This window comes from Filicampus tigris, chromosome 11 (assembly GCF_054856515.1).
Source record: "Filicampus tigris isolate MCC_2025a chromosome 11, RoL_Ftig_1.0, whole genome shotgun sequence".
Taxonomy (NCBI): domain Eukaryota; kingdom Metazoa; phylum Chordata; class Actinopteri; order Syngnathiformes; family Syngnathidae; genus Filicampus; species Filicampus tigris.
The window spans coordinates 9275682-9300876 of NC_141227.1; the positions used below are offsets into that span (position 1 = coordinate 9275682).

At 39.8% G+C, this 25195-nt stretch overlaps 3 protein-coding genes across 7 annotated transcripts in view; 1 reads left to right on the plus strand and 2 right to left on the minus strand.

Moving 5' to 3' along the window:
* The window catches only part of ate1 (arginyltransferase 1), a 46582-nt gene extending 35117 nt beyond the window's left edge, over positions 1-11465 (minus strand). For 2 of the 5 annotated variants that reach the window (XM_086045593.1, XM_086045590.1), the window contains exons 1-6: positions 11272-11463; positions 7893-7956; positions 7685-7747; positions 6995-7098; positions 6679-6888; positions 3406-3620 (exon numbers count right to left, since the gene is read on the minus strand). In XM_086045593.1, the coding sequence (XP_085901719.1) occupies positions 3406-3620; positions 6679-6888; positions 6995-7098; positions 7685-7747; positions 7893-7956; positions 11272-11371 (756 nt within the window). In that variant the 5' untranslated portion in view covers positions 11372-11463. Of the gene's footprint in view, positions 1-3405; positions 3621-6678; positions 6889-6994; positions 7099-7684; positions 7748-7892; positions 7957-11271 lie in introns of all 5 variants that reach the window. The other 3 variants (XM_086045591.1, XM_086045594.1, XM_086045595.1) reach the window with 3 other exon arrangements.
* Positions 11466-12724: 1259 nt separating this feature from the next.
* LOC147139661 (delta-1-pyrroline-5-carboxylate synthase-like) lies at positions 12725-20399 on the minus strand. Its single transcript, XM_086046071.1, has 17 exons — positions 20259-20399; positions 19637-19744; positions 18722-18873; positions 18474-18623; positions 18296-18400; positions 18045-18203; positions 17698-17788; positions 17067-17191; positions 16824-16968; positions 16655-16728; positions 15294-15393; positions 14751-14971; positions 14523-14660; positions 14239-14434; positions 13846-13967; positions 13441-13723; positions 12725-13344 (listed from the first exon to the last, which is right to left on the minus strand). The coding sequence occupies exons 2-17, from the start codon at positions 19731-19733 to the stop codon at positions 13163-13165; spliced, it is 2340 nt and encodes a 779-aa protein (XP_085902197.1). The 5' UTR covers positions 19734-19744; positions 20259-20399; the 3' UTR covers positions 12725-13162.
* Positions 20400-21258: 859 nt separating this feature from the next.
* Positions 21259-24744, plus strand: LOC147139662 (E3 ubiquitin/ISG15 ligase TRIM25). The gene is made up of 6 exons (XM_086045292.1): positions 21259-21822; positions 21904-21999; positions 22080-22313; positions 22407-22429; positions 22514-22647; positions 24146-24744. Exons 1-6 carry the CDS (start codon positions 21259-21261, stop codon positions 24742-24744), a joined length of 1650 nt encoding a protein of 549 aa, XP_085901418.1.
* Positions 24745-25195: the final 451 nt, after the last annotated feature.

The window sequence follows — 25195 nt, forward strand, 5'->3', positions numbered from 1 at the left end:
TTTATGTTTTCTCAAATTAATTTATACGTGTATAAATAACTTAGCACCTGAGCCACTCAGTGAATTTGTAAAAAGGCAAAACAGCAAAACCAGAAATTCCTCAAACCAAAATTGCAAAATTCCTTTTTGCAGGACAACATTTGGGTAATCACCTTTCTCCTATAAAAGTTGTGAACTGTGGAACACACTGCCGTCAGAAATAAAATTCATTTTGCATTTTAAGACTTTCACTTCCAAAACTAAAACTTGACTTAAGAAACAAAACTGTATTCACCTGTAAATAATTTTTTTTTTTTTTAGTTTTTTTCAATTTTTTATTGTGGTTTTATTGAATCATAAAACATGTTGTCTATGCTCTTATTTCTTTTATGTGAAGGCTTTATGTTATATACTGTAATCACGATATTTGATTATTGGTTACTGAGTTGTCTGTTTTGTTAATTAATGTATAATTTATGTCCTTTACTGTACTGCAATGTTGTGGAAGAGCCCAACTGGGGACCGGAGTTGAGAACTAGCATTAGCTATAACCTCTACATGCATCACATCAGCTGCAAGTTTGTGTCTATGTTTCACTGCATTGAACCTGTCAAATAAAGATTATTATTATTATCGACTCTCTTGTTAGACTGATTAAAATAAGAAAAATGGTGAGTGTTTCTAATACCAAACAAACTGAAAATGAATTATTCATTTCCTCAGTCTCTGCCTCTATGTCACTAACCACTTCTCAACCAGAAGCTTTTATTGGCCAAAGACACTGTCAATTGAGTCTTCTAGGCAGATAGGATGGGGGCTTGAACCTGCAGTTTATTGGATTTGGACTGAAAAGGGCCAGTCTCATATGACTTTTGGCATACACTTTTCTTAGTTAAACAGATCCTTATAAATGAAAGAAAATTTCCCAAGTTCAATCTTTTTAATTATGCTTCAGTGCTGAAGAGGTGTTTTGACAGGATGAACTACTTGAGGCACGCCACAAGTCACACCATAGTAGTGAGATTTTTTTTGAGAGAGAGAGAGCTATCACAACAGTACTACAACATTAAACAAATAGTTGGATACTTGACTACCCAAGAATGTTTAAATACAGCCAAAATTTACTAATGTAAGTTTGATTATGATGTGATGAATTTTAATGAAAATGTCATCCAACTTGCACTTACTTTTCCCTAACCATGTAAGGACAAAACCTCAGCATACGAAAATAAAAAAAACATAGGTGATTTTTCTATACTGGTGAGAGGGACATTTAAAAAAAATGACTTAATTGAAAGTATTTCACACTAGGCTTGAATATTAGTTGCTCGTTTGACCATATTGTAGAATGGAGTTAGTTAAGGTACTCCACTGGGCTGTGTTCCACTTCAAATCAAGGGTGTTGTTAAGATTCACATTATCTTCAAAACACTGACTAAATTATTATGGTTTCAAAAAAAAGTTAATTATTTTTTTCTTTTATTTAGGCTTAATAATAAAAGCAAATTATAAACCTGTGTGACCAGTGAGGACGGTTTTTGAAACAATCATCTTGCCAGAATCATGTCATCACATTGCCCTCTGGTGGGTGAGAGCTGAACATCTCCAGCACAAACAGAAACTGAAATATTTAGTTGGATTAAGATACCTATTGAGTTGGTTACATTAATGAAAAAACTAAAATAACACGGATTCTACAGCAGTCACATAAAAAAGCCAACAAAGCTATTTGGTATGCAGGCAAAGCCACAACAAGCTTTTGTTTTTATTTGTTTATAGTGCCTGACTATCATTTTCAAATGTGCTTAAAGTCTTTAAAATAAGTATATATATTATGCGGTACAATGAAATTATTTACAAAGAATTTATTCAAAACATTGAGCGTTCTCAATCAAAAGTCTGGCTCCAGGATGGCTTACAGTATTTCAAACATGACTGTCCAGGAGTAATGAGACCATACTACAGTACAGCGTGTCAAGAGTCAAGAGTAGCTGTCAAAGTAAAACACACAGTTGAGCACCATACTTTTCAGTATAAAATATTGTGCTTGCTCAGAGGTACATATTCTGAACAAGCAATAATTAAATTTAGTACCCTCATCCAGATTCTTTATGCATCCTCAAACATCCATGAGAAGGGGGTGTCGACAAAAGAAAGTGTTAACATCTGTTTCAAGTCTTGGTCAAGACCAAGAATGACGTGACTCTGCCAACCTCATCTTAGAACCTTTGCCAGGGATATCTCCAAAATCACTTTGACTCCCTACCAAAGGTTCATTTTCATCTCCTCTCATTCAAACTGATGCGGTGGCCGTGGTTTTAATGTCATCATCAGGGTAAATTGACGCAGTCTGTGGTGTGTCTGCATTTCCATTGATCCTAGCCTGGGAAGGAAGCATTTTTTCCACAGTCTGCTTTGGCCAGCTAGCCTCCAAACATAATAAACATGGTGAAGTCACTGAGGCTAATGATGATGGAAGTGACAATTCCTTGTTAGAATCACCACAACAGGCAAATGCTTATTTGAAGTCACATACAAAAGGAGAATGGAAACCACAAGAGCTGGGCAATACGTCCCAGGGACGGATGCCCATTTTGTGGACAGAGGACGAGAAGTAGTTTAAAAAGGAAGGACTAAACAATCAAGTACAGAAGTGGGTTTTCGTCCGTCCGTCCATTTGTCCCTAACCGGGTCAAGTACCACCCAGTCTGTCTTGTGTGTGTAATCCGGGATAGAAATTTTGTTTTGTTAACATTTAATACCTTATCCCTTTGCACGCGAAGTATGTCCTTGTGTGGGACATCTTTAGACCGTAAAAATCTATACCAGCGTATACATTTAAACGGCACAGAAGTGGAAGTCTTTGTTTCCTCTTAAAATAACCTTGCATTATTTTGCAATAATTATTTTATAAAAAATGAAAACATCTTGCGTTAAGACTGAAAAGTTTTGCAATAAAATGCAGTTAGTTATAGTAGTGTTATTACTCAATCTCAAATATTCTCCTGATGTCCCCTGGCTTGGTCCAGGCATAATCATCATCTTCATCACATCACGACGGTATGGGTTGCAGGCTAAATGCTATCTTGGTTAAACAGTTGTAAACAATTCAATCCACTCACGATACTCCGAGCCGGTAAGTGGATATGCACAGGAGATAAGACAGCTAATGATCTTTAAATAATGTTTATTTATTTGCTGATTTATTTATGTATTTATTTTGGGGTGGCGGGAGTGAGCGGACCGACGGAACGCAACATAAACGCTTTAAAAAGGACGAGGACGGACGGGGTCGAAGGACGATCATTTTTATGAATAAGGACGGAGGGACTAGGACGGAAGGGTGGCCAGGTCGCAGACGGAGGACAGAGGACGGACCGGCAAAAAAGGGTCAAGTGCCCAGCTCTAGATATCACTACTGCTTACCTCAAGGGAATGAGATAAACTCTCAGGGCATGTCTCTGTGAGGAAATCTTCCAGGGTTTTGGTTTGGTTTGTCTGAGTGGCAGTAGGAGGACTAGTGGTCAAGGTGGAGGAGACCCCAACACTGCTATGTTTCATCTGCTCCTTCAGATGACGCCGCTCTTTTCTTAAATCTTTGGCCTTCCGACAAGGGGGTCGGTTGGTGTCTTGTCCTACACCTGCATCCCAGAGAGAGAAGACAGTAATAAAAGCAATGGATATATGCTGCTTCACAAAAGCAAGGCTCATTTTTGTATGTGTGTGTCTGTGGATTGACATTATCGCAAGAATACATCGTCCATTTTCATTGAAAGTACACAAGCATAATTTGCTGTTGACGTCATTAGCTCCAGGTGTGACATAGAACATTAACGTTCTCTGTGTCAATGTAGTCTTATCTCAGCCCCCACCTCGCACGCTCTCTCCTGATCGTCCTTTTCAACCAGCATCTCTTTCCAAGCCCTCCAGCTCTGCGGGCATCCCATGTCAACAGTTTATACACCCACATCCTGTATGGAGCAATACGGAAACGAGGACCATTTCCTGCTTGTCAAATTGCCAAACGCAACCGGCAGCTCACTTTCCAACTTTCCCCTTCATCAACGTAAGCGAGGGATACCCCAACTTGACAAAGGTAAAAGGGAACCCTGGCACTTGCTAAGGTTCACTGTAAGCGTCAGCTGACTTAAAGTAACATTTTTTTCCTTAAGTGAGGTGAGGTGAGATGAGGCGAGGTGAGGTGAGGTGCCTTCTGTATGGCGAAACATAGATTCTAGATTCAACAAAACCTACTTACTTAGTGACTTATTTCAACAACCACATGTTCAAAATCCTTTTATATGATGCTAAAATCCCAGTGTAGAACACTACAGTACCATTCCAAGAACTACAGTATGACGCAAATAGGGACGACAGTGATATATACCTACAATACACTACCGGGATTTACAGCTCTGATCTCGTCTCTGGCAGCGGCACGCTGGTCAACCGGATGACCAAGGTCTCGGTTCTGGACAGTGTTCATCACACTGCCTCAGCCATGAATAAATCATCCCCACTCAGCTACACCAAAGGACAATGCGAAAGTCATGTGTCACCCATAACAGGAAACAGTAAAACACGGATGGAGGCTCAAGTATACAGTTCATATATATTTCTTGTCTAAATAGTGAGAGCTGAGCTCAGTCTCCATATAGGATTATGGAGAGCAGAGGTGCTCCTTTCTGTGTCTAATGGGACTTAAGCATTATCTATATTAACCAAATGCAGAGTGCTGACTGATTCCCCATATGGTTACCTCATTAAATCTTAAGAAGACACTGTACAATAATGGAGAAAACGAAAGAAGTTACATAGTTACATGGTCCCTTTTTAAACTATAAACAGTAGCTATTTGGACCTAAAGATTCAAATGGGCACTCTAAAGCAGGGGTCACCAACTCCGGTCCTCGAGGGCACCTGTCCTGCAGGTTTTCCATCTCTCCCTGCTGTAACACACCTGTTAAAATGATCAGGATGGTTATCAGGCTTCTCAAGAGCTTGCTGATGAGCTGATCGTTTTAACAGATGTGTTGCAGCATGGAGAGATGGAAAACCTGCAGGACAGGTGCCCTCGAGGACCGGAGTTGGTGACCCCTGCTCTAAAGAATACATCACAAAAATCTGTACCTTGGAGAAGAGAAATTGACCCCTACAATAGCCCTTTTTTCTGAAAAAGTAACAGATGAGAGGAAAACAAAACCGGATTCACGTACTATTTTTGTATTTTTTTTCCCTCTCTATCACAGCAGATCTCAAACCTTTTACACCAAATATTAAACATTTAAAGTGAAGTGAAGAGAAGCCTTTCTCAGACAAATGTCAACACATTTGTTCCCTGACTGTATGGGCCTTACTGGGACTGAGGTGGGCTGTTGCCCAGTCTCTTACACCCAACCCCTCAATTAATCAATCATGTTTATTTTGTTTTGGGTATGCTTGTACCCCAACTACACTCAATGGTGGACTTTGATTGTTTGAGTTCATCACATTTTCTTTTTTTTTTTTTTTTTAATGCCGGTTTGTCCATGTGTGCTGTGTGTTTTGTTACCAGATGGCATTTGAGATACGATAGATCCGTGCATTCACTGCTCAGCACCTGGTCACAAACCACACAGTGTAGATTGAGCACTTCCTCTCTCCGTTCCATATAAAACCACATTTTATATAGTTGATTTTTTTTTTCTAGCTGGCTGAAACTGCAGTCTGGCAACAATATTCTATGATTGTTTCAAGGGCTGTCCCAAACTCATCTTTTTAAGAATTGATTATTCCATCAATTACTTAGGCTCAGGCAGTAAACTATGCTAAGATAAATTATCTGGAGAGAATTTAACACGCACTGAGCGGTCACAACAATTCAGTGGAAGATGCTCGGTCCCCCAAGTCATGATGGTGCATACTATGACGAACATGGAGTTTCTTCAGTGTTAATTCACTGAAAAACACCAATTTAAAACTGTGTTGTACCTCTAGCAGTACTGAGCAGCCGCTGGCTCGACACCCATGGAAGTCTCCCAGCTCCGCTTTGCAGTAATACATAAAACCGTACTTTTCTCCCTTTTCACTTTAAAGCGATCACAAATCCTTGGCATCTAATTCTTCTCCATGAAAACTGTTGCCAGTCAGCGTCAGTAACTACAAATATGTCCATGCGGAAACACAAAAGTGGTCGAACATTGGTTCTAGGTGCAGCAAATATGAGTTTTTAAATGATTTGAAACGGTGTCGAGGCATGCATTTTTGTTTTACACAAGTTACAACCGAGTTGACGGTTGACGTTTTTCCCAACCCTAAATTTCCCATACCACAGGCGCCACACTTTGCGATCACTGCTCGATCGGACTCACTGGGTATTCACACACTGTCACACCATTTACAGAGGTCATGCAGTTAACTCCTTTGCTCATCTAACATTAACAATCCGACATACTGTCCTCACTGTGGAAACGCTAACTAAATCCTTTTTAGAGTACCAAATCATGGCCATATGAACTGAAATTAATTCTACTATTTTATGGAAACATATCTAAATGGGATGAAGCTATTTTATCCCACCTGTCATTTCCTGAGGGGAGGAAAAAGGAGGATCTATCTATGGAGAAGCATTTATTTATATACAAATCAACACACCACTTTCAGCAATAATGTCCACCCAAAAGCAGGACACTTCACATAATAGGTCATCTGATTTCGTACCAGGTTTAGGAGCTGTGGCTGTTGTTCTTCCATCCGGGACAGAGCCTGGCTCTTTTTTAGGTGGCTCTGGGCCAGTGGGTGTGACATCTGCCTCATTCCGCTCAACATGTATGACAGCCGGAAACTCTGCTACCTCTTTAATAGCACACTCCATTCCTTTACTTGGTTCTTGAGGACCTGCAACTTCACACATTGATTCCATTGGTTCCCCTGGAAAAAGTAAAAAAAACCACCAAAATAATACAAGTGGAGGATAACAATTTTGAAATAAAAACATCCTCTAAAACACACAACAGTTATTCACAACAATACTCACGGGGTTCATGCTCTTTTGGTAATACTCCTTTCCAAATGAATTTATTGACCTTCTTCAGGATTTTCTTATGGGATTTGGAAGGCTGGAATTTCACAGCATGGCATCTTGAAAAGCACAGAGGAGCATCTTTGGTTACAATGCTTTCAAACAAACATTTCCAGTAGTCATCTAATTAATACAAATAACAATGCGCATGCATGCTCAGAGCTGGGCTTTCCGTCTATGTGACGAACCGGTCCGTCTATCCGTCACTGACGGACGCCCGTTTTGCTGACGGTTGACGAATGATGGGAACATTTTGAAAATAGACGGATTAAGCATAGACGGAAACACCTTTATTTTGTCCGCCATTCATCTGCAGTCCTTCATTAGTCTATTTTTCGTGACGAAGCTTCGATGGCCGCGGCCTGTTCAAATATCAATATCAATATATATTCAAATATCGTCCAGCTTGGGGGTGCGAGTGAACATTTAGTCGGACTCGCTGACGGACGGCCGTTTAAAAGTAGAGGCGGACCGGCCTATAGGCGGGTACTATTTTTTTACCCCAGAAAAAAAAGGCGAATGACGGACAATGGAAGGGTACCCTACTACCCACGCTGCAAACGGATGATGAATAATAGATGCTCAATTTTTAGTAAAATGCCCAGCTCTGTGCATGCTTACTAAATTATGTTTGGAAATCATTACCTGATGGTATATTGTGGACAGCATGTCTTGTTCAAGATAGGCTTGTAAACATATTTCCCACTTCTATTGAAAACAAAAATATGGAGGAACTCAAGGTAAAAATCCAGAAATTAGGTTAAATAAATATTATTTCTTCGGCTTCACTATATAAGTGTGCAATTATTGCTTGTTGAAACTAGTTGAAAGGCAGAAATAAATTGCTTGGTACCTTCTCCATCCTCTGTCTATGAGATCTTGGTAGTCTTGCACTGTCATGGTGTGAGACCACATACCTGAAGAGAAAAATGATCATCAAGCTACATAGGTGAAACGCATTATAATATTTTTTTTCTTTTACATCACAGCCAAAGAAGTACAATGAGAATAGTTTAGAGTGCCGTGCTGTTCAAAGGTCTTACAGTGCAGCACATGTGCAAATTGTTGAGTCTGCCCTATGCGCACATTACTGCCACCTGCAATTCAAATGAATAACATCTACACAAAAAACATGTCATAGCCTAATCAAAATTCAAGAAAGATAAACCATGTCGCCTTACGTTAAGATTGCAAGATCCAAATAAAATGGAACGACTATGAACCACTTTGTATCCCACGATGGCATATACAACAAATGGGAGAAACGTGCCTGTCCGTGTGCAAATTGTGTTTCATCATCTTCAAGTATTGCCAAGAAACATTCCCATAGTCCCCCAATAAACACATGCATATTTACTATCCCTACAAACAGCAGCTTGCATCCTGGTTCCCAAGACTGTAGGCGAAGATCCCATTTCAACCTCTGACCTTGTCTGCTAAAATCATAAACACACATCTTGAGAGCTACATTGACTATCACATTGCTGTTTTGTACTGTACATTCTACACTAGAGCAATTCAATGTTAACCAGGTTACACGTCTGACGTATCATACATGTACCCATTTATTTTAAAAGGTTTCTTCATTTAAGTTGGAAGTAACTGCTAAAGGGGCATACTTTTTTTAACACTATTTTTCCAGCACTCAACCATTCATGCTGCTCCCCATGATGTAACAAATCCAGATTACTACTCTTACTTGAGATTAGAGAACCACTTGTCTGCATCATTCACTGCCTGTATTAGTAACCACCTGAGTCCTAATTATAGCAAAACTGTCTCAACCCTCTTGACACGGGAAGTGATGCTACTTTGTAGGCCTGCTCGATTATGAAAAAAATATTAATCACGATTATTTTGGTAATAATTGAAATCACGATTATTCAAACGATCATTTATTTTTTGCTACAAAACAAGAACAGGTTTAAACGTAAAAAATATTAAGACAAAATTCTTTGAAACGCTCTAATAATTTAAGTTCGTTTTGGACCCAACAACATTTATTAAATTGATTATTAAAAAAAAAAAATTAGCCAGCCTAGATTCTGTTATCTTTTTGTGTTCCTCCGATGTTGATGCGTGGGATTCGCTGCGGACAGTGTTTCAACGACTGATATTTGCGTTGCGGACCACGCCAAATCTAACTCGGTGTTTTCTTGCTTTGGTATATCATAACTAGTGTTGTTCTGATACCGATACTGGTATCGGGAAGTATCCCGATACCACATTAAAACACTGGTATCGGTATCTGCGAGTACGTACAAAGAACAAAACAAAACAAACAAACTTTTATAATAACGCCCTATAGCTTTTGTAATCAATCCGACAAAAAAGATACCACGTGTATATTATTTCTTATTTTTTCCTGTTTCACAAAGGTTTTTAAGTCTGACCAAGCCATTATAGCAATGGTTTTACATCCAAGTGAGTATGCAGTTCTTTAGAATTACAGAAAAAAATGCTAATATATATCTTTTTTTTTTCCCCAAAAGTCTGGTATCGGTACAGTATCGGCATAGGCCGATACTGCACAGCTTGGTATTGGAATCGGTATCGGGGCCAAAAACTGGCATCGGAACAACACTAATCATAACATCATCATAAACCAAACAACGGTTGAATAGATGCGTTGTGTTGCCGGTGGATGCAGAGACAACTTGCAATTTATATGTCTTTGCTCGCCGTCTTCCATGGAAAACCCAAAATGTAACCAAATAAGCGATTTCGACTTGTCTTGCTTGTTTACAAGTCGTTCTTGTGGCGGGTCTTGTGCCATTTTTGGGTCTGTTACTCTGTTAAAACGTTGAGTAGGAACGTGTGCAGTGTGACTTGCGGGGTGCGGGCTGGCTGGCTGGCTAGCTAGCTAGCTTGGAGAGGGAGGCGGAGAAACTCGTGTGCGCATGCCTCAAAACAACTCAAAATTGGTATTAATAATCTTTTTTTCACCATTATGCCAATTTTGTAATCGTGGAGTGTAATAATAGAAATGGTAATTGAATTTCGATTAATTGCACAGCCCTACTAATTTGCAAGTCAGCAAAACATACTAAGGCCTGACCAATACAGATTTTTGTAGGTTGATGCTGATTCTGAAATTTGGTAGAATAAAATTCTGCTGACCGATTAATCAGTCGATTCATTAAAAAATATATAACTTATTTTTTTGGTCTCTTAATGCTTACAACAATAAAGATTACAGGATACATTATTGGCAGAACATATGGCTGTCTGTTTTACATTTCTTTGTCCTTGTCCAGAGAGTCTCTCAACCAAATTCAGGTGGGATAGGCTTAAGCTCAAACCACAAATCTAATGAGGCCAACATGTATACAAAATGCACTGAGGAATGAAGTAGTACAAATCACATAAATATCCAGCATGTCTACAAAATTTGATTTGGGACCAAGTGGCTGGATATAAGACTGTCAACGATCACCGGATGGCTTCCCAATACAGAATGGTTAACTCCCGTCCATTAGGTTTGTATGTTTGCATAGTACTGCCCAAAAGCAAATCCAAGTTTCGGCTGCATACTGGGGATCTCCAGTGAACTGAGATGTACCTGCATGACGTAATGTAATCGTGAAATACAGGCAACTGAAATGTGGGCCAAAAGTGCGGTAACTCCACGGGATTAGTACATCCATGTACGGTAAAGGAAAGCTAACCTTTGATTAAGTAGTGAGGAAAGACAAGAGTGTTCATGGTAAACCATTCGTCTTACGGCAACTCTTTTATGACTTCCACGAAATTTGAAGGTATAAGACTGTAGTGATCAGAGAGTACTGCACAGGCGGGCACATCATTGTCAAATGGAAATAATGTGCGAGGAGCAGCTAGCTCGTTGCTAGTTGTAACGCACCAGCTCTCTATAAAACTGCTCGTTTTGTAGCGTTTATCATGAGCAAACGACAGTGTCACTGTCAAATAACAACATTGCACACAAGAACTTAATGCACAAATAATATTCCTCAATGGTCATTGATTCGTTTTTCGGGATGGAATTAGAAACTTTAGGCTAAAATAAAGAAACAAATGCTAAAATGGCAACATTCACAGTCCAGCCCGAGCAATTGCGCTTATGACGGTATGCATTTAAAACACATGTTCGTACTTAAATGTCTGAGAATATCTATTGCAAAATAAGGGATCAATGTATGTGTTCGCTGACAGGAAGAGCTAGTTTGTTAGCATGGTAATTTATAGACTGTACTCTTTTATAAAACTCTTACCGTGAGAAAAGTTTCCCTTTTCATTTTTGCAGTAACCACAGCGGTAACCGTCGTCCCCACCGAAATATTCGACAATAGTATAAGAATTTTTCCCTGCCATGTTTAGTCCGAAAAGCGATGACAGATGAGTGGAGGGGTAGCCGCTAGTCAGACCAGCACGGAAGCGTTCAGTAATTTGGAGAGAGAAAAAAACAAAAAAAACAAAAAAAACTTTATTGAGAACAGAGCTACAAAGTCAAATATGTTTTACCGTTATAACGAACAAATTGAATTTGTTTGAACCGATTATTAGGGTTATGTGCTTCCTTTATCAAAAACAAGACACGGGCTTAAGATTTCAATGTTTTATTATCGTTTTCATTTTGTTGCTGTGCCGGCCGGCCCACACTAGTGACGCCATTAGCAAGCAACTGAGGGATTTTCCTTCGTCATAAAGAAAAGTAAACACAGACCCTCACATTTATTCTGTGCTTAAGTACAAGTTCAGATAATTGTGTAAAAAGACACTGTGGTAAAAATAGTTCAAGTACTGATTCAACCACTTCAGTTAAATCAGAAGTTTAGGGGGGGGGGGGCGTAAAAGTGAACAGACTGAAAAGTACTTAATAGTATGTCAAAAAAAAAAGTTGAACCCGCCTTGTCAACTTGTCACAATGGGATGGGGGGTCGCACACACAATAATTTCCCGCATTTATTAATTTGTATAGTGCTGTAAAGAAGAATAAAAATCACTGGCCAATGCTTTGCTGCAAGCTAATTTCTGACAGGAGATCAGGACTCAGCTGACATGACCTGTGTGAGCCAAAAAAACCCAGCTAAATTAGCATTGATTCCATGGGGGAAGAAAAAAACAAAAAAAAATTACCTGTATGTATCTTTTCAAATTAACTGGAGATTTTTTCAACACCACAAGGCTGCTGACGTTTCATGTTGATACTGGCCGTTTTTTCCACATTGTAAGACCCCAAGATCTCAATCATCAGTCACATTGTAAGACCCCAAGATCTCAATCATCTGTCACAATCTCAATCATGGTAGCCTTTTGCCTCTCTCTACTACTATCTTTTTTGCATCGTGTCATCATCCGCGAATGTTGAAAAAAAAACCCGCCGAGTCTCACAAAGTACTATAAGGAATAAAAAGTAGATACTGTATTTGTTTTCAGATTTAAGGCATCAAGGTCCACAAAAATTAATACTCATGTCTTTCAAGGACAGGTACCCGACAAAATCTTAAGTACCGTAACAACGTTATCGACTTAGTACTGTAACAAAATATTTCAATAGTATTTGCAACCTGTCGTTACCACCATAAGATACGGTTATAAGTTATATGTTTATGTTAAGTGAGAATGATAATATTCTGAGATTTGTGTGTGCATAGTGAAATGGGAAAGAACAAATATAAATAATATACAGGCACAAAACAACAAATAAGATAAATCGATCACAAGTTACCATAGTAGATATTTATTCAAATGATCTGTAACAGGAAATAGGCTGCTAATTAAATCTGCAACACAGTACTGCAAAATTCCTTACAGTAAATTACAAAAAGGCAATGATAGAATTTGTAGAAAAATAAGTTAAAAATCCCCACTGTGTCAGTGATTACCTTATCATCACTGTGAGAAAAAAAATAGTTGCTGCGTGTATGTTTGGCCAAAATAATTTTGCTTATTTGAATTAGAAAGAGTCAAAATGTGTGCACAGGTTTCCAAAAACATTGTTTGGTATAAGAAGCCTCTGTTCTGCATGCAAGCTTTCTGCAGTAACACTTGATTCTCACAAGAACTAAAGAAGTAGCAGCGACATGCTACTTTCAGTCACAAACCTTTGGATGCGACTGACATTTGCAAACTTGAGTCATTGATAGCAGTCTGGGCAGGAGCCTAGCTGAAGCTCCCCTGGGGAACAGGGATGTTTTCATGAAGGTATTTCATACTTCCGTGCTCAGAGAAGTCGGACACAGTATGACCTTCTCCTCGGAGGACCCATTTGGTGGTCAGTAGCCCCTCTAAACCCACTGGACCCCTGGCATGGATGCGTGCTGTGCTAATCCCCACCTCAGCACCTGGAAATATAGATACTCAGTTGATGTTCACTTTTTTTTTTTTTTTTTTTTAAATCATATCCTCTAACTATAAGGTTAAATCAATATTGTGCATACCAAGACCAAAGCGGTAGCCATCAGCAAAGCGAGAGCTTGAGTTGAAGAATACGCAAGCGCTATCCACTTGCTGGAGGAACTGTTCAGCTGTCTCTTCATTTTCAGTAACAATGACATCGGTGTGGGAGCTGCCGTATTTATGGATATGGTCCACAGCGTCCTGCATACTGTCCACCACTTCGATGCAGCACTCCAGATCCCCGTACTCTGTCCTCAGGGACTTCACTTCAGATGGGCTGAACGTTAAATACGATGCAAACCGGGGACCAGCGTGTATCTTTACCTGAAGAAATGAAATTGGGAAATCAGAGTAATACTTTGTTATAAGCTAAATAAGGGGAAATGAACAATATTACAACCATATCGGGTTGAGTGGGCAAGTCCCAGAAATTACATTTATCTTACATGTTCTGTCCTCAGCATATCGATGATCTGGTCAAATATTGGCGTTCGCAACAAGTCTCTATGAATGAGGAGAGTTTCCATAGCATTGCAGGCCGCTGGGTAGTCACATTTAGAGTCTCGGACTGGAATCAAATGCATATATATACAAATATTTGTATAAGTTGGTTGTCAAACACCTAAAGGTCCCATACCACTTTTTTTTTTTTAAATAATCTTTCAAGTCTTTTTAACGGGTTTGCAAGATAATTGGCGTTACAAATGAGCAGGATGACCTTTTTCATTTTTGTTGGTTAGGCACATAAAGCGGTGCAAAAAACGAGACACACAAGCCTTAAAATCCAACTGTAGCTAAAATAGTGAATATATAGATACACAAAGGCACCAACCACATACCAATTTCAACAGCTTTGTCAATGCTTGCTTCACTGTCAATGTAGACATGACAGACACCCTCGCTGTGGCCCAGTACAGGAATACCCTTTGCTGCTCTCTGGATGTCTCGCACCAATTGGGATGAACCTCTTGGAATGATCAGGTCAATGATCTTGTCCAGCCTGCATAAATCTTCAACTTCTTCTCGTGTGCTAACCTGCACAGTGCAATCAATGAGAACAAGAACATGGTCATCCCAGGAAAATTGTGGCTGCATGTATATAATTTAACATGTTCAATCTCACCAGTTGAATAGCATCTGCCACTCCATGAATGGAAAGTGCTTCCTGCGTGAGTTGATGCAGAATTCTGTTGGTGTTGGAAGCTTCCTTGCCGCCCTTCAGCAGTAAAGCATTTCCACTTGCAATAGCCAAAGCAGATACCTGGAACACACATAACAGATACAATTTTAAAAAATTATCGAAATTGAGGTACAGTATTGTAAGGACAAAAATGCCTCCAGTGCCAATTACTTGCGGCAGACAGTCAGGGCGTGACTCAAAGATAACCAGCAAGACACCAATAGGGACCGTGATCTGCTCCAACTCCAAGTTGTTTGCAATCCTGGTCCTCCGCAGCACCCGACCCACACTATCCCTGGAGGACACAGCCAGCTGACGCAGGCCGATGGCGAGGCTGTTAAGTTTAGCTGTTGACAGACTCAGCCGGTCGATCAGAGCCTGGGAGAAACGGCCTGTGAAGAATTCCAGTGTATACATTAAGTTAACTACATTTAAAATGCCAGATTTAGTAGATTCACAGAGATTTTCTTTTGTGCCTGGTTGCTTAAGACCAGTATCCATACTCAGCTACAAAAGGGACTATACACTCTAGACTGATCATTCACCAACAAAATTTCCTCACTCATCATTAGGCGCAAACGCACACATTGTACAGATACCAAAACCAAAGATGCTGAGTTTGAACAAGTTTCACTAACTGACACAGCTTTAAGCCTGTGGCTCACATACATAAGAGGATTTTGGTCATTTACATGACCCGTTTGTCATCTTTACCTGATGACGTTGCAATCTCCATGTCTCTCTTGTTAGCACTGAGAATCTCATCCTTTTTCTCTGTAAGCAACTCAGCAAGACTGCAGATGATTTCTCCTCTCTGGAAACGCAAAAAAAAAACATGTGCAATTTGTATATGCAGTGAAACCATGATTCTGTAACAAAAAACAATTTGAATTGGAAAATCAGTCTTAATTTAAAAGTCTAAAATCAAACCGAAATAACCCCCTTTAAAATATATTGAGATACATATTGAATCATCTTTTATTGGAGAGATAAATCTCTGAAAGAAATGCCACATCCTATGCAAGTCAAATGACAACTAGAAACTCATTGCATCATAACCTGTCAAAACCTGAGCTGCACCATAATGAATTGAATCATAATCCAATTGACTCAAACCAAATCGAATCGTTCCACTTCAAAAATCTAAGCGTACTTGAATCATATCTCACCTCAAGTATTGAGATGCGTATCGAATAGTCTTTTATTGGAGATGCAAACCCCTACTTCAGTCACACAACACCTCTGTTCATGAACACATCAGTTTACGAACAAAATGTTCAAATATTGCTTTGATTTACAGTGGTGGGTAGTGCAATATACGTACAGCCTGTACTTAGTTTAGATTTTTCAGGTTTTTGTACTTTAATTTAGTACCGTATTTCTTTTTGTGATTTTGTCAAAATTGACTCCTTACTTTTTCAACTGATTGAATGATTGAAATCTTGGGGACTTGTAATGCGAAATGTGAACCAGGGAGCAGTAACAACGAAGGACATTGGGAAAAATCAAAATATTCCCCATCCATGGCCTTATTTAAGAGAAGCGTTTGAGGTTGTCACCTCTGAAATGTTGTGTTTTTTGCCAGCCTACAAATTCACAAGTTTCTGGCATTCAAAAATTCTCCAACGAATATGGAAATACATAAAGGTAAAGTTTATTTTTTTCTGTTGTTATTGTCATTTTTAGTTACTTCATATAAGTAAAGCTATGGGAAGACATTTTTGTGCCAAGTTATTAAAACAGGTATTGTAAATCATTTAAAGTAAAAAATAAATGTTAGTTTTTAATTTTGTACAATTCACATGCCCTCCCTTACTAGCAATTTGGCAAGAGTTGGTACGGGGAATGGAACATTTCTAATTATTTTAAAGGTAAAAACTGCTTCTGCTTGCAAACGTTCGTTAACTTTGTGACCAGAGGTTCCGCTGTAGTAGCAAAGGGTTTGGGGTTCGGTGCTTTGTTCAAAGGCACCTCAACAGTTATTAGGGTGACAACTTAGCATCTCTTATAGATGAGCTACTTCCACGCTACATTCTTAATACCTAAACAGCGGGATGAGGGAAGGACAAATTCACCTGCTCCGGCAGCAGCGAAGCCAGAGTTCTTCCAGCATGACGAGCCATCTCTGTCTGCTGCTCTACAGTGGGACCTGACGGTGACAAGAGTATAAACCACAAATATAAAGCCCTCATGATCAAAATACATGATCATGAACCATTTCAAATTGTATTTAGCTCAATGCACCTGCTGGTTTTACTTCAGAGAAAAAAGTGCCGACTTTCTTCCCTTCCACAATGTCCGTGATGACATGGCCTGTGACTTTGGGATCTGTGCCGTTGGCAATGACCACGGATGACCCACCTTGTAGTGCCCACAGGGCTGCTTTGACCTGTATAAGAAAACATGGACTAATTTAATCAAGAGTCCCGTTTTTTAAATCAACCCCATCTACAATTTGGGATGAAGTATTGTGTTTGTTGCATCAACCTTGGCTTCCATGCCACCAATGCCAACTCTGGACTTGGTTCCATAAGTGATTGATTGTTGGTCTCCAGGATAGAAGATATCAATTAATTTAGCATCATCTGTACCTGGTGGACTGTCATAAAGGCCTGTAGAACAGATATATATTTTTAATCATGTTTATTTCTACATTCAAGCAATGCAGACAAAACATTCAAGCTATTAAAAGAAAAAAAAAATAAAGAAACATTTTATACAAATTTTTGCTTGGAATAATGTGTTAATAATTATAGTGCTTGTCCTTGGGTTACGGGTGAGGTGGAGCCATACTAGCTGACTTTGGGTGATAGGTGAGGCACAAGCTGAACTGGTTGCCAGTCAATAGCAGGGCGTATATAGATAGACACCTATTTAAACTTACATTCATGTCAATGGACAATTTAAATTACTCAATTAAGCTACCATGCCTGTTTTGGAAATGTGGGAAGAAGCCTTAGTACCCAGAGAAAACCCATGACATGCACAATATACGTAATTTATTTGGTCAAATATATATTGTGAAAGTTTCTATAATTTTTGGGGTGAAATGTTTAAGTAAAAACTCAGAGCAATAATATTAACATTTAAGACGACCATCAATCTAGTAATTCTGTACCTTGAACATCCGACAGGGCAATAAGGAGGTCAACTTTCATTTCAACAGCCAGACGAGCAGCTAAGCTGTCATTATCCTTGATGCTTATTACCTGAAACGGATCAAATCATTTTGATAAGGCCATAGGAAAAAATAAGATTATGAATTATGATTGAAAAAAAAATATCTGACAATATACAGCTAAAGCCAGCAAGTCTCATTAAGAGGTTAGAAGTTCACCTCTTGAGAGCTAACATAAGCAGGAATGTGCAGCATGCAGATTGAAGGGGAAAAGACTCAAATATCACCAAAGTAAACAATTAAAATCCCTTTAAAAATGGAAATGCATATACACACACAGTACCCACATTTACTCCCTGTAAGTCACTGTTGGGAACAGGGGGGGGCACAACAGCATCATTGGTGTTAATGATGGGGACAATGTTCATCCGTAGAAGTTCAAGAAGTGTGCTGTTAAGGTTACGCCGCTTCTGCTCGTCATGAAAATCCAAGTTTGTGACTAAAATCTGCAGAAATGAACATACGTAATCAAGCCTTTAGTGACAGTCACTTTCAAACTGCTTTCAGTAATTGCTAACAAAAAAGTTCAGGTTCATACTTGTGCCGTGCAGATGCTATATTGGGTGAACATGGCTTCATACAATGCCATCAGACCACTCTGTCCAGCAGCTGCACAAGCCCTTGCCTCTAAAACTGGAATTGCCTGCAAAAAAAAAAAAGAAATAGTGTGAAAATGGATATTTAACAGATGCATCTCTAATAAAGCCATAGCTCACCATTTCCTTCAGCTGGTTCTGGCCTGAATGTAAAGCTTGCCTGACACTTTGAGAGAGCAGGATTTCATGTCTTAATCTCTGCTTCCCAAACGCCACAGCACCACTGGTGACAATCATCATCTCCCTCCCTTGATTCTGCAGCATGGCCACCTGACAGGATACAAGAATGATAATGAGTTAGTATCTTGAATGAAACTTTCTCCTTCGGAACATGAGCATAGGGATCAACAAGTTGAATGGTGCATTACCTGCTCAACTATGGAGGCCAGTCGCCCCAGCGCCAAGCCGCACTCATCTCCCCGTGTCACCACAGCGCTCCCTAGTTTCACCACGATGCGTTTGGCTTGCTTCAACTCACTCCGATGGGCAAAAGATTTGCCATGAGAGCGTGGGTGTGTGACTGTAAGTGTATATTAGGGATGAATAGGTTAACAGTTTACCTTTGAACCGTGAGTCATTTATAAGATTGAATAAAGCCAACTTCAATTCACGAGTTTGTGAATATTGGCAGCTCAAATCGGATCCCTTTGATGGGAAATAAACATTTGTGATTTTATTTAATTTATGAAATATTTTTTTTTAATTTATTTATTTATTTTTATTTTAATAAAATTAATTGTTTCTCTTCATATATGTGTCTTGATGACAGAAATCTAATTGTACTGTATATGCCTTTTATCATTGTAAGTACATTTCATGGGGTGCTGCAGGTATGAAAATTCACATTTGTCTCTGCGATTTACAATTTTGAAAGTCAAAAAGTACATAGGGTTTCAGATTCTAAAGTGTTTGCATTCAAAATAAAACATGCTGCAATGCCAGAGCATGTATTTGTGATTTTTTTTTAATTACATTTCTTTTAGTGATACAGTACAGTGATAATGGGAATAATTCTGGTCATGAAAATCAAGATATGATATGTTCATATCGTTTCATCTCTGTGCAGATATCAGAAGAAATATCAAAAATGAAATCGGGTGTGAACTAACTACTACTACACACTACATGACATTTTGGTTACATTACTTGCTATGAAGTGAAAAAAACACTTCACTCTAATATTGGATCACATTATATTGCTCGGGTGTGTAGGACCTATGGTTGTGGTCAATGGGAATGCAGTAAAGTCAGTTATCAGCTACAGTATGACGTGTGTTACTTACATTTTGCTTGAGAAAATGTTCTGATAGAAGCAGTGTTGACTTTCACTTGCCGAATTCTGAGTGGCAAATGAGAGCACAAATGGAGTCTGGCAAACATGGCACCGAAACCTAAAATCAAGTATGACAAACACAGGGTAAATGCCCATTTAATACAGGACACCTGACTTAATGCGTGCTTGTGGGTATGATGGCTGGCCATGTGCGGCAAGGTCTAACCAGCCTCTGATCAAAAGTTAGTGACAGGCATCAACTAAAACGCGACCCTAATGAGGACACGCGGTATAGAAAATGAAAGGATTGATATTTTCGTCTCAATAACAGTGGGCTTGAACTTGACAAAAAGAACTTGCACCTTTGCAAACCTACTGATTAGGATGCTGATGGGCTGCCAATGTAAACAAAAAAAAATTGACGCTAAATATCCAGACAGTGGGTGCTGCTGAAACGAATGAATCTCATGGTACATAACATAAGCAGTGCTATTATCGCCAGCTGGCACATTACTCTAAACATGCAAAGGTATGCATAATGTTAGCTAGCTTAGCATTAGCAAGTTATGTTGCCGATACGTGGAAATAGAGCAAGAAGGTCAATAGCAAACATTGAGTATAACAGTTATTACCTGGGCAAAGATCAAAAGTAAGAAACCCAGCCTAAATACACTTGAATAAACTTCTGGAGCAAAGACACGTAGTCAGCTGACGGCACTTCGCTGCCACATCCACAGCCCACGTTTACGGTTAGAGCGACGGGACTGCAATTCACAAATTACGTTTGCGTAATGTTTCTACTTACGCAGCACAGCACCGCCTACTGTACTTTGGAGTCTTAGTTTACGCAAAAATAGTAGATTGACAATTACGTAGCGACATACAGAACCTTACTGCTGGAAACAAAAGCTCACTGCATTGTATCATATAGGCTAAAGTGTGGCAAAAACAAAACATAAGGCATTCACACCGAGGCACTAATAGAAAATGCATTGTATTGCACGTGTATATTCAATTTTTAACTTAACCGCCAGTTAATTTTTTTTTAACTTACAAATCTTACATATAATGTAACTTGACTGATGAAACTGATAGTTAAGATGTAGAGGCTAGTACACAAGATAGGAAAAAAAGTAGAAGTAGGCATCATTGATTGTACATATATCATATAATGTTATTGTACAAATGATACATAACATTATAATTGTGTACTACATGTACATGTGTAGACTGCATATATACATATATGTGCATATACTCTATCGCTATCTATTGATTGATCGATCGGTCTGTCTGTCTGTCTGTCTGTCTCTATCTATCTATCTATCTATCTATCTATCTATCTATCTATCTATCTATCTATCTATCTATCTATCTATCTATCTATCTATCTATAATTTACTAAAGTTTTGCTGGATCAATGTTAAAGTTCCAAAAAAATCCAGTTTGATGTGTTATCTTGGAGTGAGCCAGTCCAGGAAATGGAAAAATATCAGCACATCTTTAGTAAGGTGATACTGAGGCACGTGATTGGCTGTGCATGTAGAAAGAGGCCTGTGAAACATTCATGAGCAGGACATGCAGCACAAGGCATTCTCATTCCGAGCCACCATTGCAGGTCCAAGTAAAGCTATGGGGACTGTCGAAGAAACTCTGAAGTGCCCTGCCTGCCAGGATTTATTCACAGATCCTGTGAAACTTCCATGTCGACATCACTTCTGTCTGACTTGCATCCAGGCTGTCTGTGAGGAGGGTCCTCTTTTCTGCCCAGAGTGTCGGATCCTGCTACCATCGACCCTCACTCTAGAGATAGATACAAACCTACAAAGCAAAGTGAAGGACTTCATTAGCAAATCATCAACGTCGGCGCTACCGACAGAAACCAAATCTTCATCAACTATCTCCTGTGACCACTGCATAGAAACACCATCAGAAGCTATTAGGACCTGCCTGACCTGTGACGCGTCTCTGTGCCAAGCTCATGCAATGTTGCACCAGCAAAGATCTGCACTGAGGGAGCACACCGTGGTGGAGGTGACGAAGGATCTGCTGTCCTTAAAATGCAAGGAGCACCGTGACGAGCTTAAGCTCTTTTGCTTGGAGGAGAGAGTCCCTGTTTGCTGTTTGTGTGTCCTGGTTGGTCCACACAAGAATCACAGAGCTGCCCAGTTACATGAAGCCTGCACAGACTTAAAGGTCATTACAAAATGTGACTACCGTAGCATATTTCTATGTCAGGATTCCAATCAAATGAATGACTTACTGATCTGTTTTTAGAGCATGATGGAGACAACTGTGAAACAACTGCTGCAGATGAGATGTGAGGCAGAGAACACCATTAAGGATTTGGAGTTCATGTATTCACAAACAGTGGTACGGTCATTTTAAAATAACAAATATTTTTTTCAATTGATATCTGAGCAATTCAGGTGACTAAAAATATATATTTTCAGATGTCTGCAACCGATTTCAGAGAGAGAATCTCAGACAAGTACAACAGGATCCGAGTTGTGCTGGATGGCGACGAGCGTCTGATGATGCAGATCATTGAGGCGGAAGAGGAATGTATGAGCGAGTGGCTGGAAGCGCAGAGAGGAATCGTGGAGGCTCGTATCAACGAGATAGACAAACTCCGAGTTTCTAGTAAATTACTCTTAGAAGAAACTCATGACTTGAGCTTCATACAGGTAGGTGGAAACATTGTGGATCGCATCAAACTTTTGCTCCAATGTCATGGTCACACGTCAAGTGCACGCGCTTGCTTTATTTTCTTTTTACAGCAAATCACCGCACAGAATCTGTGGTTAGTACATTTGTCCTTCATGTTTTCATTGTCATAATTGAGGGATTTGTTTTGACATCTGATTGTGTTCCTGTTTAATTGTAGCGACCCTCCAAAGTTGGCACCCTTTCAGCAAATAGACAGAGAGCTGTGTGAGCCTGACAAGATGAGAACAGTAGAGAAACTGGTGGATGACCTGTCAGTGGCTCTGTCGCAGCACTTTCCTCGAATGTGGTCTTGTAAGTACGGTGATCTGATAGAGCGTCCAAAGTTTTGCACAATCGGTTGTGTGACGCTAGAGGCTAGACCACTTCAAGGTTATTTACTTTCAAAATATTTTACCCATAGTGAATAACGTGAATTAATTTGTTCAGGCTTCAAACTGTTGTCATCATCAAATTTTATGAACTGTACAGTCAGGCAATGTTATGTCAACATGGAAGGTGTTGTTGGAGTTCAAAACACCTAGTCACATCTATTCGCATATCGTTTTTGTGCTTCGCAGTTGCCTTGTGAAGTATGTACTCTAACTTTGTGTCCAACAGGGCATCCATCCATCCATTATCGATACCGCTTATCCTCACAAGGGTCGCGGGGCGTGCTGGAGCCTATCCCAGCTGACTTCGGGCAGTAGGCGGGGGACACCCTGAATTGGTTGCCAGCCAATCGCAGTCCAACAGGGCATTTGCTTGATAAAACAATGAACTAGTGGTTAGCGTTTCGCCAATGTCCTGTGTGGGGCTTCCATTTCAAAAACATGCAAGTTAGGTTAACTGAAAATGATAAAATGTTCATAGGTCAATTTTGGGGGGGAGGAGGTTACGGTGCTGGTTGTTTGTCTGTATGTGCTCTGTGATTGGCTGGGACAGGCTCCAGCTCACCCGCGACCCTAATGAGGACAAGCGATCTTTGCTTTTCATCCATCCTCTTATCATCATCCCACGCAAGCACTGCGTGAACATGCAAGTTCTACACAGGAAGGCCGGTGCTGAGATTCGGACCCCAAACCTCAGAATTGTGCGGGGTCACCTCTCCTCCATCATGCTGCTTATATTTTATTTTGATTGACAATATTTTCTATTCTAATGAGCTGCCAGATGCTTTCATTTCCTCAGAAGTCATATATGATGGTTTGAACTTCAAATTTTGTTTGACTTTTGAGGCATATTTTATCTGAATTTTGGGGTTGAACTCCAAATTATACCACTTTTCACAGCTTAGGTGTTCACGGCATTTCTTTTTAAGACAGCAGTAATATCAGCCATTATGTACAGCTCAATGGCACTGAGAAAAAAACAACAACAACAACGGGAGTGATAGAGACGGAGGTGGCAGCAATAAAAATGTTGAGGTCTTCTTTTGGAGCGACCAGGTTGGTTGGGATTGGAAATGAGCTCATCTGAAGGACAGTCAAGGTTAGATGTTATGGAGACAAACTTTAAGGGTTTTATGTGTAGAGGAGAGATAGTGAGTATATCATTAGAAGGAAGATAACGATGAAACTGACAGGCAAGAGAGCTAGGAAGACTTGACAAAAGGTTGATAGGGAAGCCATGAGGGAAGTTGCCAGTTGGTCTTCAAAAGGATTATGCAGAAGATAGGCGAAGATAGAAAAAAAGACACACTGTGGCGACCCCTAATCAGACAAGCCAAAAAGAAAAGATAAAGATTTGAAAATTTCAAAAGTAAACTTATGTTCCCCATAATTGTGTTCTGGATATTAATTTGTTATTTCAGATCTAAGTTGTCCTGCTCTCGACTTGAAAACAGCCCACCCAAAGCTAGAGATATCCCAGGATGGGAGACAAGTGTGCTGGGGACTGCAACCTGACAGCGGGGCTCCAACCGCTCAAGCATATGATTCCCAATACAGTGTCTTGGCTCAGAAGAGTTTCACTACTGGCCGACACTACTGGGAAGTCAGTGTGCAGGAAAAACCATACTGGCTGATCGGGGTGACCACTGGTTCAGTCACTGGAGATGCTGGTCTGAATCTGAGGCCTTCTGGTCTGGGTGTAAATAAGACTTCCTGGTGCATCTACCACGGTGAGGGACAGTACATGGCGTGCCATGACACCCGGCAGAAACAACTGCAAGTTGGGAAGAAAGTCAAAAAGTTGGGCATTCTGGCAAATCTCCCAAAGGGGGAGCTGTCGTTCTACAATGCAGACACCATGACTCTGCTTCACTCTTTCTGCGTGGAGTGCAAAGAGCCCCTTTTCCCAATGTTTAACCCTTGCATTGATGTGAATGGACTCAACAGGCAGCCCCTGACCATGTTTTGGATCAAGGACCCCTGGGATTGGAGCGTCAACACTGGTGGAGGTGACGAGTGACTTTGTAATTTGTCACGTTACAGTATAAAGCATGTTGGACGTTAGACGTTGACAAGTCTTATATAATATAAGCATTATGTTTGTGTGTTTTATTTCAGTATTTTACATTATTAGAGTCACCACCAACTATTTAATCCATTCATTTCTGGGGCAAACTTCAGTTCACAGCATTAATGACCCGTGCATTGCTTGTTCTTTTCTCTATATGACCCCCAGCACAGCACCAAGGTCATTTGTGCATTCAGGATCACATGTGACACTCTAAACACAGTTGGGTTAAAAATAACACAATTTTGGGTAAAAAAACGGACCGATCTGCAACTTGGGTCCATTTGACCCAACTTTCTTGGTTGTTTTTGAGAAAACAACTCAAAAGATGGGTAGTTTAAGTAGAAAACAACCGAAAAATGGGCAGTTTTGTACAAAACAATGCAAGAAAGTGGGTCAAATT